At 57.4% G+C, this 22,770-nt stretch overlaps 1 protein-coding gene across 14 annotated transcripts in view; it reads left to right on the top strand.

The window, feature by feature from the left end:
* Positions 1-17,696, top strand: part of MICAL3 (microtubule associated monooxygenase, calponin and LIM domain containing 3) — a 150,745-nt gene extending 133,049 nt beyond the window's left edge. For 7 of the 14 annotated variants that reach the window (XM_081589951.1, XM_081589948.1, XM_081589943.1 and 4 more), the window contains 6 exons: positions 505-615; positions 2,881-2,974; positions 12,791-12,856; positions 14,754-14,853; positions 15,018-15,091; positions 15,185-17,696. In XM_081589951.1, coding sequence (XP_081446077.1) covers positions 505-615; positions 2,881-2,974; positions 12,791-12,856; positions 14,754-14,853; positions 15,018-15,091; positions 15,185-15,369 — 630 coding nt within the window. In that variant the 3' untranslated portion in view covers positions 15,370-17,696. The remainder of the gene's footprint in view (positions 1-504; positions 616-2,880; positions 2,975-12,790; positions 12,857-14,753; positions 14,854-15,017; positions 15,092-15,184) is intronic. The other 7 variants (XM_081589954.1, XM_081589953.1, XM_081589952.1 and 4 more) reach the window with 1 other exon arrangement.
* Positions 17,697-22,770: the final 5,074 nt, after the last annotated feature.

The following is a 22,770-nucleotide window of genomic DNA, read 5'->3' as shown; positions in this document are numbered from 1 at the left end:
ACGTCCCCCTTCCTCTTGGCGTGTAGACCCCCGAGTCCATCCAGTTCACTTGTGCCCTTCCTCCAGCCGCATCAGTTAGTGTGGCTTCATTCAGAATAGAAGCACCTGTTTACTTCAGGCAAGACTTCCTGCAGGAGCCTCGGAAGTAGTGCTCATCTGAAGAAAGGGGCTTTTAATTCCAAACAGAAAAGTAAAAGGACCTTGGCTTTTCTTTTTCTTTCTTTGCGTTCCCCCTACAAGCCAGAGACTTGGGGAGAACATGTGACCACGTTTACCCCCAGTCTTAAGAAAGCAGACGTCCTTATGTGGGGAACTGTAGGACGGTGGTCTCCACAGTAAAGACTGCCCCACGTGCTAACTGCCCAGCAGTCAGTGTGCAGCTGGCCTCCATCCCTGCCCCATGGGGCACATCTCCCATGGGGCTCCTGCAGGGACGAGGGCTGGGCACCTTTGCACACTGGCCCAGCCAGCTGCTGACCGAGGAAACCCTCTTGTCCCCTCTAGCCGAGAACTTACACGGAGGAGGAGCTGAACGCCAAGCTGACGCGGCGCGTGCAGAAGGCAGCTCGGAGACAGGCCAAGCAGGAGGAGCTGAAACGGCTGCACCGCGCCCAGGTAAGGGCAGCAGAGCCTCCCAGCCTGCTGTCTGCATCCACACAAGGGTGAGAGAGGAGGCGGGGTGGAGCTAATGTCCCCTGGCCTGTGCCTCTGGCTCCATGCAGCTGCAGAAGCCTCGCTTGGGGGCAGCTGTTGGTGGAAAGGAAGATGCCCAGCCTGGAGTCTCCCAGGTTCCCAGCTCTGGAATAACCACTGTAAACCAGCCAGTCCAGCTGGCCTCTGATGCACCTGGGTTTACAGGTTGGCGCTGTCCTCAGGCCCAGGCCTTGTGATGTTTGTTTTTTCCTTTTAACAAAAAATAATTTTTTAATGTAAAGTATTCCTTGGTGGCTCAGTGGTAAAGAATCTGCCTGCCAGTGCGCAAGACACGAGTTCAATTCCTAGGTTGGGAAGATTCCCCTGGAGAAGGAAATGGCAGCCCACTCCAGAATTGCCTGGAAAATCCTGTGGACAGAGGAGTCTGGCTAGTATAGTCCATAGGGTCACAAAGATTCAGACGTGACTTAGCAACTAAACAACAGACTGTGGCTTCTGGATGCAAGGTCCTCCCACGGGTCCAGTATCCCCAAGAAACCTTGTTCCTCTCAGAGTGTGGCTGGTCCACGTCATGTGGTTGCTGGTGTTTTTTCTTTAACTGAAGTATGCTTGTGTGCTAAGTTGCTTCAGTCTTGTCTGATTCTTTGTCTGACTCTTGTCTGTTTGACTTGTCTGACCTTATGGTCTGTAGCCTGTCAGATTTTTCTGTCATGGGATTCTCCAGGTAAGAGTACTGGAGTGGATTGCCATACCTTCTTCCAGCGGATCTTCCCAACCCAGGGATTGAACCTGTGTCTCATTATGTCTCTTGCATTGGCAAGTGGGTTCTTTACCAATAGTGCCACCTGGGAAGCCCTAATTGAAGTATAGTCGATTTACAGTGTTCTGCCAATTTCTGTTGTACAGCAAAGTGACTCAGTTATACACACATAGACATTCTGTTTTTTTAAAATCTTTTCCATGATGGTTTATCCCAGAAGATTGGCTGCAGTTCCCTGTGCTGTACAGTAGGCTCTTGTTATATCCATCCTGTATATGATAGTTTGCACCTCTTATTCCAAATCCCCAGTCCTTCCCTCTTTACCCCCCACCCCCTTGGCAACTTCAAGTCTGTGCTGGGTATTTTTTAATCTTGTAGAAGCAGGGTTTCCTCCAGACTGTCAGGAAGCCCTGCTGGAGCACTCTCAGCCTCTCTGTGTGCCCCGGACACCCACCCTGATCCAGCGTCCTGGCTGCCTGGGGGTTCACCCCCCTCCCTGCTCCACTCCCCTCCCCTCCTCCCTCACTCTGTGTGTCCTCCCCTCCCTCCCACACTCACCCTGCGTCCACCCCTCTCCCCTCACAGTGTCCTCCCCTCCCCCTTCACACTGTATCCACCCCTCCCCCCTCACTGTGTCCTCCCCTCCCCCTCAGTGTCCACCCCTCCCCCTGTGTGTCCTCCCCTCCCCCAGTGTGTCCTCCCCTCCCGCCTCACAATGTGTCCACCCCTCCCCCTCACATTCACAGTGTCCTCCCCTCCTCCCTCACAGTGTGTGTCCTCCCCTCTCCCTCCTCCATCACAGTGTCCTCCCCTCCCGCCTCACAGTGTGTCCACTCCTCCTTCTCACACTGTGTCCTCCCCTCCTTCTCACACTGTGTCCTCCCCTCCCCCTCACTCTGTGTCCAACCCTCCCCCTCACACTGTGTGTCCTCCCCTCCCCTCACAGTGTGTCCACCCCCTTACTCTGTGTGTCCTCCCCTCCCCCTCACACAGTGTCCACCCCTCCCCCCTCAGTGTCCACCCCTCCCCCCCAGTGTGTCCACTACTTCCCCCACACTGTCCTCCCCTTCCCCCTCACACTCAGTCCTCCCCTCCCCTTCCCCCTCACAGTGTCCCCCTTCCCCCCACAGTGTGTGTTCACCCTTCGAGTTCACACAGTGTTCTCCCCTCCCTCTCACACTGTGTCCACCCTTCCCCCTCATATTCACACTGTGTGTCCTTACCTCCCACCTCACACTGTGTCTTCCTGTCCTCCCTCACAGTGTCTGCTCCTCACACTCACAGTATCCACCCCTCCCCCCAACAGTGTCCTCCCCTCCCCCTCAGTGTCCACCCCTCCCCCCTCAGTGTCCACCCCTCCCCCTCACACACTGCATCCTCCCCTCCCCCCTCACGGTGTCCACCCCTGCCCCCTCACAGTGTGTGTCCTCCCCTCGCCCCTCACACTCACCATGTGTTGCCCGCAGATCATCCAGCGGCAGCTGGAGCAGGTGGAGGAGAAGCAGCGGCAGCTGGAGGAGAGGGGGGTCGCCGTGGAGAAGGCGCTGCGCGGGGAAGCAGGTACCGCTGGGCCTAGAGGACAGGGTCCTCGGGACAGCCCCGCCCCACCCCCCACAGGAGGCTAGCTCCTGCCCCACATGCGGAGTCAGTGGGTCTCCAGCAGGATTCTCTGGTCCCCTTGTCACTGGGATCTGGGGCTTCCTGTGAAGCAAAGGAGGAGAAAGGCCTATGCGTCTGGGGCTCCCCGAGCCTGGCCCCCACCCCCTGTCTCAGGGCTCCCCCTGCCCTTGTACCCCGTGTCTGCTGGTGATGCCCTGGGCCTCCCCCTCCCTCCCCTCTCCATCATCTCCCCAAGAAGACACTGGCTGGGAACAGGGCAGGCTGCGCACAAGGGGCCATCACAGAACTGCACGTGCAGCCCCCCACCCCCCCCACAGGCCCAGCTGTGGGTGGCGTTACAGACACCCCAGAGTGGACCAGGCTCAGTCCTAGGGGCCGTCACTTGCGGCAGAGCCTGGGAAGAGGCTGTGAGGGCCGTGTGCTGGGGCAGACCATGGGGGCCATGCGGTCATACCACTCTCCTCAGAGCCTGCGGGTGGTGGGCCCAGCACAGTGGGGCTCAGAGAAAGCAAGGAGGCACCCAGGGCCCAGGATGGCCTCTTGGTTCAGGACCTTGAACCCCTTGCCTGGCCCCACTGTAGCCCCACCCCCACTCGAGGGACTCTTCCCTGCATTCCCCAGTGTCCCCAAGTCTGGAGCCTCCACCCTTCTGTGGAGAGGACTGCAACCAGGGTCAGAGCGGGTTCATGCAGCCTGCAGTGAAGACAGGCGCTGTCGTGGTTGTGCTCCGGGGCGGGGTGGGGTCTCCAGGCAGGTGGGCTGAGGATAGACCAAAGAAGAAGCAGGAAGAGGTGGCCACCAATACAGCCATCGCTGCCTCTGATCTTACTGGAAGACTGACAGACGACTGGCCTCCGAGTGAGCGCCTGGTGTCAGGACACGTCTGTGGGGTTCTGGAGGCCCAGTTCTCTGTGTGGAGCCAGGCAGGCACAGAGGAAGTCTCCTGCCCAGGGCCTTCCCACACGGAATACAGCCAGCAGTCGACACAGAGTGACCTTCAGGTGAAGAGAGAGGACGAGGCAGAAAGATGAGCTGTGACCTCTTGTTCTTGCCTGATCCTGGACTCTGTGCCACAAGAGTGAAAACTGGACCCTGTGTCCAGGAGTGGGGACTCAGGTGCACCGTCAGTGTCCCCACGCTGCATGCCCTGACCTGGCCTCCTTAGTCAAGCCTGACCGCCTGGAGGGAGCTGCCCTGTACCTGGTGTGAATGGGGACCCACAGCCCTGCCCTTGCTGCTGTCTCTGCTGGCTGGAGGTGCCAGGAGAGCCCTGGGCCTGCGGATCCCACCTGCCATGGCGGAAAGTGGTCCCTCACAGGGACCTTGTCCTGGCGTATGTTCCCCATGGCACTCATGGCCCTGCTGGCCGCCCACAGTGTGTCCTTGACGGCCCCTCAGCATTTCCTTAGCGGGCTGCTGCCTGCCAAGGGGCCAGAGGAAAGGGCCCACTGGAGACTGGCCTGGGATTTTGCTGAAATTCCTCCTTATAGTTGTTTAGATAATTACCTCTTTGCAAACATATACAACCAGAATTTCATCTGTGTCAGTGGTTTTCAAGCTGTTTTAGCAGCAGAACCCCTTCTTAAAAGATAAATTATGGTTTCAAGTTTAAAGTGAAAAAAAAAATAAGTTACTCTTAGATGTTAATGAACACAGATTGGAAAATGCAGGTTGTGGTAAAGAGCTGCAAGGCTAAGAACCTCAGTGTCCAGTCCAGCCCTGGTTGCAGAGTGGGTACCCTGGTGCGCAGAGGTGGTGATTATAAGTGGAAGCAGGTCATGTACAGCCATGGGAACTCAGCGTGTGCACGGTGAGAACGGTCTAGGGGTCTGAAGCTTAAACTTGGAGCTGCTGTCGCAGCAGAATCACTACGGATCCAACTGCAGTTTAGATTCCTGGTGAAGAACGGACCTCAGATATCTGCTCCCAAACATGCAGTGAACCCACTATGTGAGTACAGCCTCACACAGAGCCAGCTGTACTGTGTGTCGTGTCACCCGGAGGGTCAGCCTGCGCCTGGAGGGTCAGCTGGTAGGATGCTTTGAGAGGCGGGTTCCCCGAGTGAGACTGCTCATAGGCCAGACTTAAGTCGATGAGTGAAGTGTCCTGAAGGCTGGACGGACACTCACACACACAGGGCAGAGGAAGCCTGGTGGTCCTGGGGCCACACAGAAGCAAGCTGACCTGACAGCACAGGTCAACGTGGTGATGGGCTTCCGTGGGTCATGAGCTGGTGGATCACAGATTCGAACATGGTGTGTCCTATTGAATTTTATTGCTGAGTTAAAAGTAATTGTGAGTCAAGTATTGGGAGAGCCCGGAACATCACCTGCAGAGCCTGAGCATTCCAGAGAGCAGGGTGAAAACCAGAGTTCTGATCTGGAGTCCCCTAAGCAAGACTTCCCAGCACTTCTGTCCAAATGTGCATCTCCAATTCATATACAGGCAGTGGTACCTCTGCTGGGAAATTCCCACAATGCATTTGGGAAACAGGATGGAGTAGCTGGACACAGGAACCTAGAGCTTTGCTTTCTTCATTTCAAGCACCTCACTTCCTGGGCTGTGTTCCCACCTGGCGACGTCATCTTATCTTGCTCTTCATGTCCCTTTCCTCCTGCTGGTGTGCTTGCCGGTGGCTGAGCCCTTGAGGAGGCCTTGTGGGCTGAGCAGCATTGGTCAGCTCCTTTCCTGAACTGGCCATTCGGTCTCAGTCCATGGGTTCTCTGAGGGATCACTGGTGGCCGAGCCACCCTCCAGAGAAGGCTCACATGCATCCAGACGGCAGGTCTGGGGTCAGAGCCTCAGAGAAGACCGAGATTCCACAGGTGTGTGGTCTAGAGCAGCTGGGAAGCCCTCTTTGTTTTCAGAAACTACTGGGACAGCCTCGTTCAGCGCTTTGGTGTCTGTGTCCCCCGAGGGGAGCCCTCGTGTGGAACTGGAGGCTGCTGGGACCAGCTGTTGGGTTGTGAGATGAGGAAAGGTGGTGAGCTGCATCTGACTGCGCTTGCGTTTGTCATGGTCCTGGGGTCACCCTCGCCGCGCTGTGATGAACAGGAGTGCTGGCAGGGCAGCTGTGGAGCGAGGCGCTACTGTTTTCTGCTCTCTGGGGGCCTGGCCACCTTGAGGGCCACAGGGCCTCCTTCACTCAGACCCGTTAGCAGACATGGTTCTGCTCCGCTTGGGGTCAGTGTGGACAGGCGAGCCGAGGGCTTACACAGCCTCTTTAGGCGTTCACGTCTGGCCTTCAGCCCCTTAGTCTGGGGCTTCTGATACTGCGAAACTAGGGAAGTCCATAGCTTTTGACCTGCCCCTCACATTTTCTAAGTCTGAATTAGATGAAGTTGAATCCCAGCAGGATCTCCAGCAGAGCCAAGGCCCTGTCCCAGCTGCTGGTTGGCTACACACTGCCCCCCCTCCATCCTCCCCCTGCCCCCCCCGCCTTGGTTTTCGGAACCACCCCTGGCACCGGGAGGCCTGTGGCTGAAGCATGTGTGGGGGGGTGCCTGGGGGAAACGCATGCTTTCTGCTGCCTCCCTGGGTGTTTCTTAGGCTTCACACCCTTCTTGACTGCCAGGGATGGGGGGCCAGAGGGTTACCTGATCCAATAACGCTTCCCGATTCCTTGTTGTAGACTATTGGGGAGAGTCTTATTACACTGACCTCATCGACTTGCATCTGGGTGGTATGTATGCAGACCTGTTCTAGAACTAACCCTGCTGACTGCCCCCCCCCCCCCGCCCCTGCTCACAAACAGCAAGAAGTCAGCCTGATAACCATAACCGGATGGTAAAGCACAGGCCCTTTTCCAGCTCAAACGGAGCAGTGTGCTGACTTGGCCTCGCCCATACTTGGGTGCCGGGGGAGACCTGAGACAGCCCTTGTTGCTGGGCCTGAACCGGCCTGAACTAGTAAATTTAGAGGTTCACCAGCCGCATTAGCCTCTGATCCGATCTGCATCCCAGCCCCACTGACACCATTTGGTCGTTTGATGGTAGCAACACGTGTGCATGCACATACATAGGCAAGCATGCACATGCTCCACCACGACCTCTCCCAGCCCCCTCCCTCACACCTATCTCAGGATGCCCATAGCCTCCATCAGCACATGTTCATGCTGACCTGAAAGGTCCCGGTGCCCAGGGGAGGTGTCTGAGAATGCCCCCCCACTCTGTCCTGGGACTACTGTGTACTCTTCACCAAACTCAGAAGTTGAGGCCGGTCATGTGTGTGTGGTCCCTGCAGCCTCCGAGCCTCCAGACTGGGCCTGTTAGAACTGCAGTCTCAGCCCCTCCTCCCACCCCCACCCCCGACCTTCTGAGTCAGGGACCCTGGAGGTGAGGCCTGGTCACCTGCTTAGCAAGCGTCCTAGGCCACTTCTACAGTAGAACCACTACCTCAGAGGAGTCCAGTCTGTGGGTGTCTTGCTGTACAAGGCTCACCATTCCTGTTGGACCAGAGAAGCACCCAGGTAGGATTGTCGCCTCTAGACCTGGGTGGTAACTCCTAGACAGCTGCCCTCATGTCAGGAGCTGAGCCAGTGGCTGCTCCCAGGGCTCCCAAGCCCAGTGCTTTCTTGGAGTCCTGCATCCTGGTCAGGCAGTCAGACCTCTTTGTCCCAGGCAAGCTCCATGCCTGAAAGTGGTCTCAGAATGGAAGAGTGGGCAAGATCTTTCTCTCTCATTTTTTTTTTTTTACCATAATTGCATTCTTCTAAGAGAGTCTCTTCTTGGCCCATTCATTTAAAAACCAAGCATGATTGTAATTGCAACTCAAGATAGAGCCCTGGTCTTAGAGAGGCTATACCAGTAAGGAGGCTTCCGGCCTCCTTGGGGTGGGTGTCCTGGCCTCCCCTCTGCTTTCTGACCTCGGGTCCCCAGGTCCACCCTCTACACGGCCCTCCAGGGCTTGAGCTTCCAGTGTCCAGGTGCTGCCACCTCGTGGCCATTGGTGCTGTAAAAGGGCTCATGCTTACACCCCGACTAACAGACCCCACCCCAACTAATGTCCTGGGCTCACTTTCTGCCTCCTCCTGTCACCTCTGGGAACGTCTGTGTCGATTCCAAATGATCTCAATTGTTTTGTTTAATTCAAAGTCTCCTGGGAAGGACTGTCAAACCTATTTCTTTGAAACTGCATTCAGCCTCCCCTCCCAGCTAGAGAACTGCAGCCACACATGACCTCGTGTGGCCAGTTCTGTTCCCTTCTCTCCTGATGCTTGAGTGATAAGATGCTGGCTGTTTCCATTTCTGAGTCCCTGGATTCCAGCTTCCAGCCTTCTGGATTTAGAATTCCAACAAGTTCCAGGGAAGAGTGAAATATGTAGAAAGAGGAGCTCAGTGTATCTCTGAATTATAAACCCCTGCTGCCCAATTTGCGTCCTTGCCTGTCAGCCCCCTGTGGCTCTAGGGTCTCCGCCCTCACGTGGCGGCTGCCACCACCCACAAGTCTAGGAGGAGAAGGTAGATGTCAGAAGCAGCTCCCGTTTCAGTTCCTGCTGATGTCTCCTCCGCGGAGCACTTGGCAATCTCATTATTTGGTGGAGTTTTACCCTCTTGAAATCTGGAGCCTTAGACATAGAGCCTGATCACTTGTCTACTGCATGTGCTCAGTTGTATCCAACTCTTTGTGGCCGCATGGACTATAGCCCACCAGGTTGCATCCTGAAAGGGCCACAGGAACCCATCACTGATTGTGCTTCCTGTGAGGTGAGACGGAGAAGTCCAGGCTGCAAGTCCCTGCACGGCCCCTGCCTGTCACACTGTCATGCCCCCCTGGGGTCTTAGAGTGGCTCTCAGCCGACTTTTAAAGGCTCCAGACCTTGAAAGTCTCCTTTTGAGCCAGAGAGTATCAAGACTCCTCTTCACAGAGCTGCACCTTGTGATTGCAGAGGACCCATTGAAGAACAGAGCCAGGGTCCTGCTGCCCGGCCACCAGTCTTGTTGCTCTAGACCAGGGAGGAGACTTGGACGTCTTCACGTGAAGACTGCATCTCTCCCAGAGAACTTTGAATTAGAAATATTTACCTCCTATTTCCAGACTTCACCTCTTGATTTGTACATCTCCAGGGGAAATGGAAAGAGCATGAGTGGTTTAGAAATGGCAAAGGGACTGGGGAGGGGGTTTTCATTTTTTGCCGTGGGTTGTGATGGGAGGTGGGGAAGCCCCCCCGCCTGCCCACCCCGCTCTGAGCCTTCCTGTGCTGTCCACTCCCCTGAGTTGATGCTGGCAGATTGTTGGCTGATCTGTTCCGTCTGAGCATGAGCCTGGCTTGGTTTTGCTTTTAGGAAATTTCAGTCCTCGAGATTCCTCAGCATTCCTGTGTGTGCGTGTGTGTGTCCTAGCCCATGTGTGTGCATGTCCCAGCCTGTGTGTGTGCGTGTACACGTGCGTGTCCCGGTCTGTGGGTGCACATGTATGTGTGTGCGTGTCCCAGCCTGCGTGTGCGCACATGTGTGTGTCTGTGCGTGTCCCAGCCTGCGTGTGCGCACATGTGTGTGTCTGTGCGTGTCCCAGCCTCTCTGTGTGGGCGTGTTCCAGCCTGTGTGTGTGTTTGTTAGAGCTCAGTTTTCACATGCTTTTCCCTCTTCGTTTCCCCCAGCCTGGAGGTTTGTCCTATACTGAATCTCCCAATAAGGCATCTCCCCAGCTCTGTGCTTGTAGGCCAGGCCTGTCAGGGAGAACCTTCTATCCCGTCAGATGCAGCTCAGTGCACCACCCTGCGGCTTGCAAACCAGCCACAGCGTTCTAGCTACCCTGAGGGTCCCTTGAGTGAGACGACAGGGTGGGAGAGAGGATTCAGTGCTTCAGACAATGCCTGTATGAGAAAATGGGAGGGATGGAAGCATAGAAAGAACAAGCGGAGAGGAGGAATTGCTACCAGACTGGCCGTGACTGCCCGCTGTCCACAGCCTGCAGGGTCCTGCCGGCCCCAGGCCACGAAAGAGGCAAGGTGGTGTCAGAGCGACCCTGAGCAAGGAGATGAGACTGGCTTCAAGCTGCTTTGTGTCCCCAGCCCCGCCATTCACCCTCTCTGAGCCTCTCCATTCGGTGGGGAGGGGCGGCGCGGTGACCCTTCCAGGTCTGGCGCCCACCCTGTCCTCCGGCTGCCTCCCTTTGTTGGGTTTGCTGGAGTCTCTGTCCGTCCGGTAGGAAGGTCCTCTGCACTGGGTGGGGGAGCGAGGCAGATCCTGGCCAGGGTGCGCACAGTTGACCCCGAGCCTCCGTGGACGGCAGAGCTGCCGATACTGTCCGGGCAGCTGCTGGGGCCAGTGCTGGGGCTCGATGAGGCTGCCCATGTGCCCGTGTTTTGATTTCTGACACACTCCCATGCTCAGTGCACACAGCCCTCTGGAATCCATGGGATATGCCTGGCTGCACGATGATAAGTTGCCGCTTTTCAAACTTGACTGGTGTGGCCTGCCCCGATGTCAGGGAGGGTGGGTGCTGGCGACTGTCACGCCTTTAGGGCCGCGGGCTGTGGGTGCTCGGGGTGGTGACTGGGGCCTGCGAGTGGTGTGCAAACAGGAGCACGTCCCCGATGTGACTAACGTAAGCGACTTCTGTTTGCTGTGAGAGTGACGACCACTCTGCGCCTCCCGCGGGTAAACCACATCTGTGTCTCTCACATCTCCAGACAAGGCAAGGTTAGCTCCAAACTGCGCTTCTGTGCCTCCCTTGCACACTCACGTCATGTTCAGGTCTGGGGTGGAAGCTCACCTTGTTTGGTTGGTTTTTCTTCTTAAAACAGTATTTATTGGTTGGTTTTCTGATTATTAAGAATACACTGTGCAAACACCAGCGCACTCAGAAAGGTTAAGGAAGAGTGTCACAACCCACCCCTCGGAGCTCTGGCCCTTTCGTGTCTGCGATGCCCATTGTCACCGGGGAGCTCGTCCGGGTTTCTGTCCTGAGTCCTGTTCTGTGGTCTCATGCAGCGTGTCTTCTGTACGGAAGGGCGTCTGGGACGTGCTCTGCATAAAAGGGTCTAAATCTGTGTTCCGTGATGTCTGGAAGGGGAAGCACGTTCTCACTGCACCTGCAGGCACAGGCTTCCTTGTTTGGATACATGTGACCGTGTTGAGTCCCTGAGCACAGATGCTGTTCCACTGTCTCCACAGCCTTTGTGTGTAACATCTGTCCCAGGGGGCAGCAGAGGTGGGGACCCTATCGTTTGAGGGTGTGTGCAGGTGTCTGAGCACCAATCTTGAGACAGAGAAGGCTGGATGTAGACGAGTATAAGCCGAGAGTGTTTGTAAGAAAGGAGCTTCTTGCTTGCCTCAGTGACCAGCTGGTCATGGCCACATCTGTCCAGAACACTGGATCGCTGTGATCGCTGCACACGTACCATACGTACAGCCTCTGCAGACACCCACCACACACACACAGCCTCTGACACACCCACCACACACACAGCCTCTGACACACCCACCACACACATATGGCCTCTGCACATACCCTACACCCACACACGTGGCCTCTGCATACACACAGAGCCTCTGCACATACCCACCACACAAACACAGCCTCTGCACACACACACCCACCACACACACGGCCTCTGCGCGCACACACACACATACACACACACACACACCCAGCCTCTGCACACACACATAGCCTCTGCCCACACCCACCACACACACACGGCCTCTGCACACCCAGCGCACACACACACGGCCTCTGTCCACATCTGCCATACACACAGAGCCTCTGTTTGCTTTAGTCCTGAAGTTTCGCCTGATACCAGGTTTATGCACAAAGCCGTATAGCGAACACCCAGAAGGACTTTAAAGAAAGAGAACCCATGGCACCTGCACTCATCCCCGTTCAAGGTGAAGGGCCTCTCGGTCACACATGTCTGCTTGGCCTGCGTGTTCACCTAAACAGGGCTGTCTCTAATGGCCCAGCGCCCGCGCCTCGCCCCAGGGGCCGTGGCTCCTGCGTGTGCCTGTGGTTCTGTGATGGTCCCTTGCTGAGCAGTCCCCCTCCCTTGAGAGCCCCAGGTCCCGAGTCTAGCCATGTCCCCTGCACGCCGTCTGCTCTCAGTCACCCCATCCACAACGCCCCAGCTTTGTTTCTGTGAGTTTTGGACTTGTCCACAGTGTAGCAGTGTGCCCGCTGTGGTGTCGACCCTTGGAAGAGAGGAAGGGGCAGAAGAGGGGTGGTCAGCTCTCCGTGGCCGGAGACAGGGTGTTGATTCATACAGACGGGGGCCGTCTTTGGGGAACTCATGGGGCCAACAAGTCCTTGCTCAGGGTCAGAGCATAGCGGGTGTCGGCCCTGGGGGCCCATCAGGGACTGGGCGATGCCTCCGTGGGTTCAACACCCAGAGAACCCCAGCACTTAGATTTACCCACACGGTGATCTTGAGAACTCTCACTCAGGCAGGCCTGCTGGCACATTCATGTTTTCAAGGAGGGTCCCCAAGCCCCAAAGGTGCCCTGTGGTCATTCCTAGCTGCCCCCACCCCCAACAAGGACCTGAGGAGTACAGAGTGCCCGCCTGCCCAGGCCCAGGGCTGCTCCTGACCAGTTTCTGTGCTGGATGAAGGAAGGACTGAATCATTTGTAGATTGTGTTTCCCTTGCTTCTGCTTTTCCATTTCTTGTATTTTTTTCTTTTCCTCCTGTTGTTCCTTTCTCACTTTTATGCTTTTTGTCCACTTCACCTTCTCCCTGTCCCTCCCCACTTCCGAATGCCTCCTCCTCCTCTCTGTCCGTCTCGTCTCCTCCTCCTCCTTGTTTGGCCCTTTTTGAAGTTGAGCCCAGTGGCGGGACTCCACGGCGTAGACCTCTCTCCTTCTGCCCTTGCTGTGTCCAGGAAGGTAACGTAACCCCCACCTCCTCCCCGCGGCCTCTCAGGGGCGTAGCAACACTAGTCAAGCAGGGACCCGAAGCCCAGCTCTTTCTCTTCTTCCTCTGACACCTGGTAGCCCTGTTACAAATCCCTGAGTATGTGGCAGCCCCTCACAAGGTACAGTATCCCTTCGACTGTCTTGGGGGGACTGGGGAGTGGGGTGAAGCCAGGGAGCAGGTCCAGCCCTCGGGCCGCTCAGGCTGCAGTGACCGCAGTTCCAGGCCACCGCTCATGGTCAGGCCCTTCCGCCTCACATCCCGGGATGTGGGCGAGGAGCCCCCTCCCCGCAGGCAGTGATTTGTGCTGGTGGAGTCGAGGAATACTGTCCTTACCAAGACTGGTCTACGCAGATGCCCTGTTCTTTCCAGACAAGCACTGAAAGCAGACTTCTTTCCCTGTGTCTTGCTGAGTGTGTGTGTTAACTCTGTCTGGTTTGCAGTCTGTTGTGGTGGTGATTGTCGTTGACCGCATGCGGGCGGGGCCGGGGAGTGTGGCTCCTGCTAACCCGCTAACCTTCCTCTTCCCTCCCCGGCGCTCCCTCCCCGCTGACCACCACCAGCCACGTCCATCTCGGCTGTCCCTCTGGAGCTGGCTTGAGCAGTGAGGGAGGCGTCCTGGCACCCCGGGACCACCCTCCACGCCCCGTGGGTGCCCCATGCAGAGCCACTCAGGAAGGAACGGGCACAGCTGGACGGGGCTGCTTTCAAAGCCAAAGTGTCGAGTTGCCAGGCGGCAGGGAGAGCTGGCCCATCGCTCAGGGCTGCATAGCAGCCAGGGCCCAGGACAGCGCAGTGCAGACATGCCCCGCCCTTGCATGGGGTGGGAGGTCGGGTCCCTGGGTTTGGTCTTCCTGGGAGAGGACTTCTGACCCTTGCCCCAAAAGCTCAGAGAGACCTCTTAGCCTCAGCTATGAGCAGACTTTAGGGCCTGTGAGCACATGGTGTCCTTGGCAGAGGTACCGGCTATGCTCACGTGCAGTTCCGTAGAAAGACAGCCCCCAGCTTCCCTGAGACTGTGGGCGGCTTGTAATCCAAAAACAGCCAAGAGCCACCACAGTCTGGTTTCTGTGCCTGGGCGGGACCCACCATGGCTATGGGCTTCCTGGTGTTCCCTCCGTGGTGTGGCTCCTTGGAAGGCTCTTCCTTCCCTCCCCCTGCCGCAGCTGAGCCCAAAGGGGGGTCAGGCCGCTGCTGGTGGAGATAGGTGTCTGCCAAGGGGGAGTGGGCAGCTGAATGTGGGCGGCCAGGGCCCCGGAAGCCGCTGGGCTTGGATCAGAGGGTGAACCTGCAGTCTCCCTGCCCTGGGAGAGACCCCCCCGCCTCCTGGGGCCATTCTGCCCTGCAGGGGGTGTGGGGAGCACTTGTCAGGAGCCTGAGGGGCCACAAGGTTGAGAGAGGCACCTCCCTGGTCAGGATGTCAGAAACGAGGCAGCCTCGGGTCAGTGTCCACAGCGAAATGCTGGCCCCCTCACTCAAGGGTCCCAGAAAGCAAGGCCTAGTGTGCTTCCTGTCTGCCATCTGCCTCTTCATTAGACTGGTCTCCTCAAAGCAGACCTAGGACCCAGCAAGTCCCAAATACATGTGAAATAAATGGAAAAGAGAGAAAAGGAGGGCAGAGCACTGAGAACCTCCCCAGAGAAAGCAAGCAGTCCAGCAGGAGGGGCCAGGCAAGCCGCTGGGGGGTGAGGGTCCACCGAGGGGGACAGAGGAAGGCGCAGGCTGCCCTGGGGAGGCGTGGCGCCCTTGTGGCCCCAGGCACACTGGGCCTGGCCTGGGCACAGCAGGCAGCCCTCCGCATTTGTCCCCGTGTGACAGTCCTTGGCGGGAGACAGCAGCACCATGGCCTGACACGCCCTCTCTCGGCAGGCATGGGCAAGAAGGATGATCCCAAGCTGATGCAGGAGTGGTTCAAGCTGGTGCAGGAGAAGAACGCCATGGTGCGCTACGAGTCAGAGCTGATGATCTTGTGAGTTCCCTGGGCAGGGGTGGAGCGGGGCGCCAAGGGGGGCGTGGGCCCAGGGCCTGTCGCAGCAGGAGCACAGCCCTTCCTGGTGTGGAGGACGAGGGCTGTGCCACCCCCACCAGTCAGCTCCTTGTTTCCCTCCCCCCCTAAACCCCCGGAAACCCCAGTGCTCGGGAGCTGGAGCTGGAGGACCGGCAGAGCCGGCTGCAGCAGGAGCTCCGCGAGCGGATGGCAGTGGAAGGTAGGCGGAGTGAGGCGGGGCAGGCATGAGGGGAGTTGGGGCAGGCCCCCTGCCTCCGCTCTGCGGAGGACTCACCTGTGTGGTTCTGCCCAGACCACCTGAAGACGGAGGACGAGCTGGCAGAGGAGAAGAGGATCCTGAATGAGATGCTGGAGGTGGTGGAGCAGAGAGACGCCCTAGTGGCCCTGCTGGAGGAGCAGCGGTTGCGGGAGAAGGAGGAGGACAAGGACCTGGAGGCCGCCATGCTGTCCAAGGGCTTCAGCCTGCACTGGTCCTGAGCACCCGCCCAGCCCTGGCCGGTCTGTGCACTGCCTGAGCCAGGCTGCTTCTCCCAGATTCCCCTCCGGGACCCCAGATCTGAGAGGGCCTGGCGCCTCTGGGGAGTTTGCACTCAGGTCCACGTGGCTCTGAGAAGGGTTCAGGCATCCGAGCTGTGGGGAGCCCTGGGTGAAGCTGGTTGTCCAGCACCTCAGCCTCCTTGGAGGAAGCCCCCTGCCCGCCCACTCCAGAGCGTGAGAATGTGGGGGCGTGCCCAGGGAAGGTACCTGGGAGGACGCAGTGACCACGCTCCCCTGGCACCATGCAGAAGTGGACGAGAAGCCCAGCGCACACCCCAGGCCTCTCCTGGCTGTGCCCTGCGGCTGCTGCATTTGCTTTTAATTCACAACACTGGAAAATACTTACTTTGGGGTCGGGCGGGGCCCCGAGTTCTGGCCCCACCAGCAGGCTGGCCTTGTCATGGATGCCTCGTGGCAGGTGGGAGGCTGTCCTCCACGCCTGGTTCCTGTGCTTGCACCAAACGAGGCTGACAGCCTGGGAGATGCAGCCTCTGGGGACCCTCTTTGTCAGTTAACTTATTTTTTTATACTTGAAGAGAAGCAGCTTCACTTTTGTATCTTTACCGGGACCCTGATGCCCTGGCACCCAGGTCGGGGTGTGGAGCTGGGTCCCAGCTGATCGCGCTGCCCTCCATTCATCACCCCCTGCTTCCTGGGGCTGACCGGAGCCCTCCTGTCAGAGAGACCCCGCGCGGGCACCAGCGCGCTGCTCCCATCCCCTGTGCCTGGCCCCAGGTGTCCGCGTCTGCACCGCTCACTCATCAAGGATGTATTTGAGCTGCTGGAGGCCAGGCCGCTGGCCAGGTACCGCTCAGAACCCTCCCTGTGGAAATCCCGGGTCCACAGGACCCGTATTTTCCTCTACTTTGGAGCCAAGGTCTCATCTCCCACATTGACTGAAGACGGTTTAGGCCGCAGCACTAGCGTGAGGGACCCTGCTCGGTGAGGCCTGGACCCAGTAACCGGAGCTACAATGACAGCATGCAGATGGGACTCTGGTCGGGGAGAGACACACACACACAGACACACACACACACAGACACACACACAGACACACACACACATACACACACACCAGCTTCTGCCCAGCCTCCCGCTCACACCTCTTCGTGGGGAGGCACGGAATGAGAAGCACCATGGAGCCAGCTTGGGCCATGGTTCGGCCAGAGGCTGACCATGTCCAGCTCCCAGAGCCGTCAGAATCTGCAGCGGCCGTGCCCGTCTGCAGAGGAGCTCGGTCGGTGCCAGGCCGGTCCCGAGGCCCTCCAGGCCACCTGGTGGAGCAGGACCACACGCCAGAAAGGGAGGCCGCAGGGGCAGGATGAGGGGCATCCACACCAGCCTCGGAACGTCCTTGGGGAACCACATCGTGCCTCAACTTGAACACATTCATTCTCACTGCAAAGGAGCAGAGAACTGTCTTCTTGAGTTTGTCCCAAAGCTATCGTCCATCCCCCCCTGGAATCCAGGGGGCTCATGGCTCTGACCCTCACTTCCTGCTTGTTGAGGCAGAGCCTCTGTTTCTGTTCTCCTTTCTTAACGGGAGCAGAAGGTGTTCTAGATTCCATCTTTAAACCCCAGCCTTCCGATAAAACTGGGCTTGGGACAGGATTCATCGCCTGTGTGGCCTTTGCCAACCCTTCCCACCCACCACCCGGTGCACCGTGACTGCCAGGCCCGTCCCGCGAGCCCCTGCCCACCCAGGACGAGGACACGTTTATGAAGTAGCCAGAAGGGACGCGGCACTGCCCTGCGGAAGCGCACCGTGCCTGCCGACATGAGGAAGGCCTGGAGCTGCAGAGAAGCTCAGAAATGCTCCCTAGCTCCCTTCTGCGGTGCTGCGACTTCAGGTTCCAGGAGAGCACTTTTTCCAAACGCTCCATTTCATAACCACTAGTGTGCAGGCTGTTGTAGTGCCTGCTGACAGGCTGCTGCAGTTTCCAGCTCTGGGAATGCATGGCTCCTGTCGCCTCCCCACGTGGGCAGGGCTGCAGGAAGTCTCCCTCTGCAGCGCTGGGTGTGAGCGAGCCCACGCCACAGCCATGGGCCCAGCCTGCTCAGATGGCGTCTTCCGGCCTTTGCCTCAGGAGCCGTCCTCCAGCTGCCCTGACCAGCAGTGAGAGGCTATTCCCGATCTTTTCAAAGAGCAGGATTTTTTTCAGTAGGGCAGAAAGTGGAGTTTACAGAAAACAACTTTAGAGGTGGAAACAACTGACCTACAAAGGGGAATGGGCCATTTTATGCGCAATAAAAGTTTCTAAAAGAAATGCCGAGTGTATTTCTTAACTCACTCTCCTGGATTTGACAGGACCCTGGGCACCGCCCTTCCGGAGTGGTGTCCACACACAGCAGCATGCCTGTGGGTTTGAACAGTGCACCCTTTGTGCTTTTTCAGCCAGCTTTATTTTTGTTCATATTATTCTGTCTCGGTCACCCACTGAAACCCCTTGAGCAGGTGTGTGGAGTGACCAGGGTGTACGAGGCTGCCCTTCACAGCGGGGCCAGCAGAGTGTCCTTGTCAGGGTGACCCCAAGGCCCGCAGCCCGGTGCCGGGAGGGTCTGCAGCCTCCAGGCCTAAGTCGTTGAGATGTGTTGACTTCCCCAAGTGCATTTGGGGCGCAAGGGCTGGGAGAGGCCTGACATCCCAGCCCCTATGCACTCCTTGGTGCGCTGACTGCGGGGGTGTGGCGCCTCCTTCCTCCTGGAGCGAATCCCCAGGGCACAGGCTGCCTTCGTCAGTGGCAGTGGGTGAGTCAGCACTGAACAAGGCAGCCGCTTCCCGGAGCCTCTGGCACCATGTGGGCTTCAGGCAGAAAAGAGTCAGAGCGTGGCCCGAAGTTCTGGGCAGGAGGTCTGGGTTGGGCCGGTGCCTGCGGGGGAGGGGCCGTGCTGACCCCCTTTGGTTCCTCGGGGCTCTTGATTAGAGCTGGAGATGGGCAGGGTTGGCTGCGGTTCACAGTTGCCCACGTGGCAGGAGGCGGTGGTGGCTTCAGGCTGACAGTGGTGAGCAGGCCAGCTGGAGCTGCCACCATTCCCTGTGAGGACCCACCTAATCTGTGGCTCCGAGTCTGTCCAGAGCCTGGTGCCCACGGCCCTCATCGGAGCTGCAGTGGGAAGCACACATGGGTGTCTTTCTGCTCAAAAGACTCCCCGTGGGACGCTCAGTGAGGAGGGAGGAAGCCATCCATCCTGGTAGCTGGGCCAGGGCAGGACACACGGGCCTCCAGCAGGGCTCTCAGATGGCCTGTGGCTGCGGGCTTGGCAGGTGGCGTTTGGTGGCAGCCCCACCTCCCATGTCCTCTCCCCGAGATGGCCTGGCAGCTGGGACTTCACTTGGCAGTGGAGCCCCAGATGCTGTGGATCTGAGGAGGCACCTGTTCGCAGGAAGATGCAGAGGGAGACAGCAGCCAGAGTGCACACCACCCCATCCCCATGTGGCCTCTCAGAGCCGGATTCTGGTTCTGGGGTGGGACCAGGCTGGCTGGGATCCAAGCCAAGGACGTTACTCCAGCAGTGCACAGGCTGGTTCCTGGAGGCTAGTTCTCAAAGGCCTCAAAGGGCTGAGGCTCCTGCATCTTGAAGATGCCTCACCTGGCGTGACTTAACATTCTCCTTGGAAGGTCGGAGACCCAGGAGGACAGAAGAGCTGGTCCGTCCAGCCCAGGGCTACCTCACACAGTCTGCTGAGCCCGTGGAGTTGCAGTTTACTTGTGATTTTAAATGCTGGCCTGAATCTCTGTTTCATCCCAGGAACTTAGTTTACTGCTCTGTACAGACAGTGTCCCAGGAGGTTCCGAGGGGCCACCACCAAGAGAGTGTGAGGCTGAATGGTGCTGGGCCTTCCACAGTCAGCTGGAGGAGACCCCCCAGAAGGCCTCCATCCCTATTGCTGGAAGCTCTGGAGAGCAGCCCTGGCTGCCAGGTTCTCCAGTGGGGAGATGTCCGGAAGAAGCCTCCAGAAGAACCAGGTGTCCTCACCCTCCTAGGGAGGGTCACAGAGGTAAACAAGGATGAAACCTGTAGGTGGTGACCATGTCCTTGGCGGGAAGGAGGGGGAGCAGGAAGGAAGTGGCCTGACTAAAGTCAGGTGCTATTTCTCCTTCTGTGTGGAAGAGGATCTCTTTCCCACTCAATAAGCAAATGCACACCCTTGGGGCAGGACTCCCCCGTTAAAGCCCCTGCGAGCCCCCCCACTAGTGGGTGTCCAATGGGGCCAGGCTGCCATGTCTCAACACCCCCCAGCGTCCCCGCCCCCAACAACCTCCACCCCCTCTTCTGCCACAGGTCTGGAAGGAGTGGGCAGAGGAACAGGGCCTTCTGCCCTGAGCCCTTTCTCCAGGCTGAGGACAGCCGCTCCTCCAGTGTCTCCCAGGGGCCCTGGGGTGGGGTGCTGGGAGGAGGCTCACCTCTGCTGCTGGAGAAGCCGGGTGGGAGGGTGAGGGGTGAAAAGATGTGTCAGAACAACTAGGAGCCCGCCGGTGTCATCTGGGCTCTTCCCTGGAGTCTGTTCTTACCGCAGCCAGGCCACGGGGCCCGGAGGGTCCCTGTGGAGTTTTCTCAGACACCAGGCAGTCCTGTGGAAGTGACTCTGCTCTGGTTCCCGGGGTGGAGGCCTCCCTGGTTAATGTTGGTTGTTGGCTGGAGCTTTGCCTGCTCCGGGGCCGGCAGCTCTCTTCCCGCACTCCACCAGCAGGATTTGCACTACGGTCCTCTCTCCTGACTCTGCTGCCTGTCTTTCAAGGTCCAGAGCCTCGACTCTTGGTGGGAAAGCACCTTGGAGGTTGGGAGCTGGTCCACCCCCGCCCAGGCCCAGACCTTTCTCCATGGATGGGGTGGTGGCCCCTTCCAATCAGCCACTCGCCCTCTGCCTCCACTCCCTGGCCTCCCACACTGGCCCCTCAGAGCAGGGCAGGGAGCACAGAGGAGGAGCCTGGAAGGCCCTGGTGCTGGAAAGTGCTTTCCCAGCCTCTGCTAGTCTGGCTGATGGTCTAGAGCTGAGAGGGTCCAACCAACGAGAACTGACTGTCAGTCCCGATCCCTGCAGTGAAGCGCTGGGGTGGCTGGGATGGAGGAAGGCTTGACCCCACAAATTATGAGTCAGCTGGGTGCCAGGTGCAAGGAAGTGGTGTCTGGGAGCCCTAGAGGCAGGACAGGGGCATCTTGGGAGGGGCACCCAGGGGTGGGCCATGAGCCCAACTGCCACCTAGAACCCCCACCCCAAAGGGATTTGTTCTCGGGAAGTCAGGCCTCACTTCCTAGGTTTCAAGGGACACGAGCCCATCGAAACAGCAGCAACTGTGTGCATGGCCCCTGAGTCCCGACCTCAGCCCTGCAGGCTCCCAGGGCCCTTGGCTTGTCTGCCCAGCCCAGACTCCATGGTAGAAGCAGCTCAGGAGGAAGGTAGGGGAACGTCCCTGTGCCCCTCTCCTCTTCCTGCCCCTTCAGAATCCAGTGCCCTCTGCCTGGATCACCTTCCAACCCCTTTTCTGACTCCTGGCCACCCACATAATGGCTTGATATTTGTACACATTACAAATCTATCACCAATTGGTCTAGTTAACATCCATCACCTCACTTACTGTAATTTTTTTTTCTCTGGATGAAAACCTGTAAGGTCTACTCTCTCAGCAACTTTCATGTACACAACACAGCAGTGTTAACCAGTCCCCATGCAGAATATTTCAATCCCGGGACATATTTGTTTTGTAACTAGAAGTTTGTGGCTTTCAACCCCCTTCACCATACCACCCACACCCCACCCCTGTCTCTGGGAACCACCAGTCTGTTTTCTGTATCTGTGAGTTCAGGTGTTTTTAGATTCCATTATGTAAGTGAGATCACACAGCATTTGTTTTTCTCTGACTTATCTCACTAAGCATAATGCCCTCACGGTCCATCCACATTCTTGCAAAGAGCAGGAACTCCCATTTATGGCTGAACAGTATTCCATTTATACACACACACACACACACACACACACACACACCGCCACATACACACACATCTTGGTTACTGGTTTATCAGCCTTTGGACACTGAGGTTGTCCCTGTACCTTGGCTGTTGTAAATAATGCTACAGTGAATGTAGAGGTACAGATAGCTCTTCAAGATAGTAATTTCATTGTTTTGGATAAATACCCAGATGCAGAATTGCTAGCTCATATAGTAGTTCTGTTCTTAATTGTTCAAGGAATTTCCATAGTGTCTGCACCAATTTACATTCCCAGCATCTACACAAGGGTTAGTACACTTTTTTGAAAGTGAAGTCACAGAGGCCTGGGTAAGGAGACCGAGAGGCATGTTGTCCGTCCGTCACTCAGAATGGGTGAGAGTGAGAGCTAGTGCTGAGGCTGGAAGGACGACTGGTTGTATGCACTGGTTAGAAGTTATACTTCTCCTGACAAAACTGCAGTGAGAGCCCGGGAGCAGCTTTTAGGGAACAAGATTGGGCCCGGCTAGGCCCCATGGCGTTTTTGTTGTTCTAGAATGCGGCAGAGGTGGGGGTTGCGGGTAGCTAATGGCTTATGCAGGCGGCCTCAGCAGCCAAGCTACCAAGGACTGTTTCCAGCCACCGTGGGGAGAGAGTGCTGAGCTGGGACCCTGATGGGTGGCTTGTCCTGTTGTCCCTTCATACAGTCCTGTGTTGATTATCACGAACGTGCCGTCGTTCAGATTTTCTAGATTGTCCCTGTTCACACTTCCTTCACAGGTGCACGTAAAAGCCAGAGAGTTCCTTTAAAGTTAGGTGTGAGATAAAGCCGGACTACCGTGCAGTGGAAATTGGCAGCTCTGTCCTTTGCTTGTAGGATGTGAAATCTGTCCCTCTGTCTCTCTTGTGTTGGCTACCAGGAGCCCCATTTAAAAGAATTACTTGCTGTGTATACTTTAACCACTTGGATATGCAGCTCTGATAAAGAAGGCAAGCTAGGACATGGATAACACTGCCTAGATTTAAAACCTGCTCCATTATGTGACCTTTATTACATAGCTTTCATTCATTGTAAAATTGGGGCCACAGTCATTTAAGAAAAAGTGGAAAGTACAAAAAAGTAGAAAATCCAGTGACTTTGTAACTTTACTGTAAGCAGTCGATGGTTTCTGGTTATATTTCCTTCCGGTCTTTTTGTTTGTAAAGTTTGGTTTCTATTCCTGAGTTCCCGTCTAGCGACTGCCCTGGTTTCTCTCAGCCTCTGTTCCTGCTTCTCGGCGCTAAGCCTCCTGGCACCGGGGGGCGGGGCGGGGCGGGGCCGCGGAGCTCTTTGGGGGACGATGGGCTGGGGCTGTGGCCGGTGTGGGCGGGGCGGGAGCTACAGGAAGTGGGCTCACTGCGGCTGCGCGCCCC

The sequence above is a fragment of the Giraffa tippelskirchi genome, chromosome 4 (assembly GCF_054371585.1).
Source record: "Giraffa tippelskirchi isolate mGirTip1 chromosome 4, T2T-mGirTip1v1.2.pri, whole genome shotgun sequence".
Taxonomy (NCBI): domain Eukaryota; kingdom Metazoa; phylum Chordata; class Mammalia; order Artiodactyla; family Giraffidae; genus Giraffa; species Giraffa tippelskirchi.
This window is presented reverse-complemented; position numbering and strand designations above follow the sequence as displayed.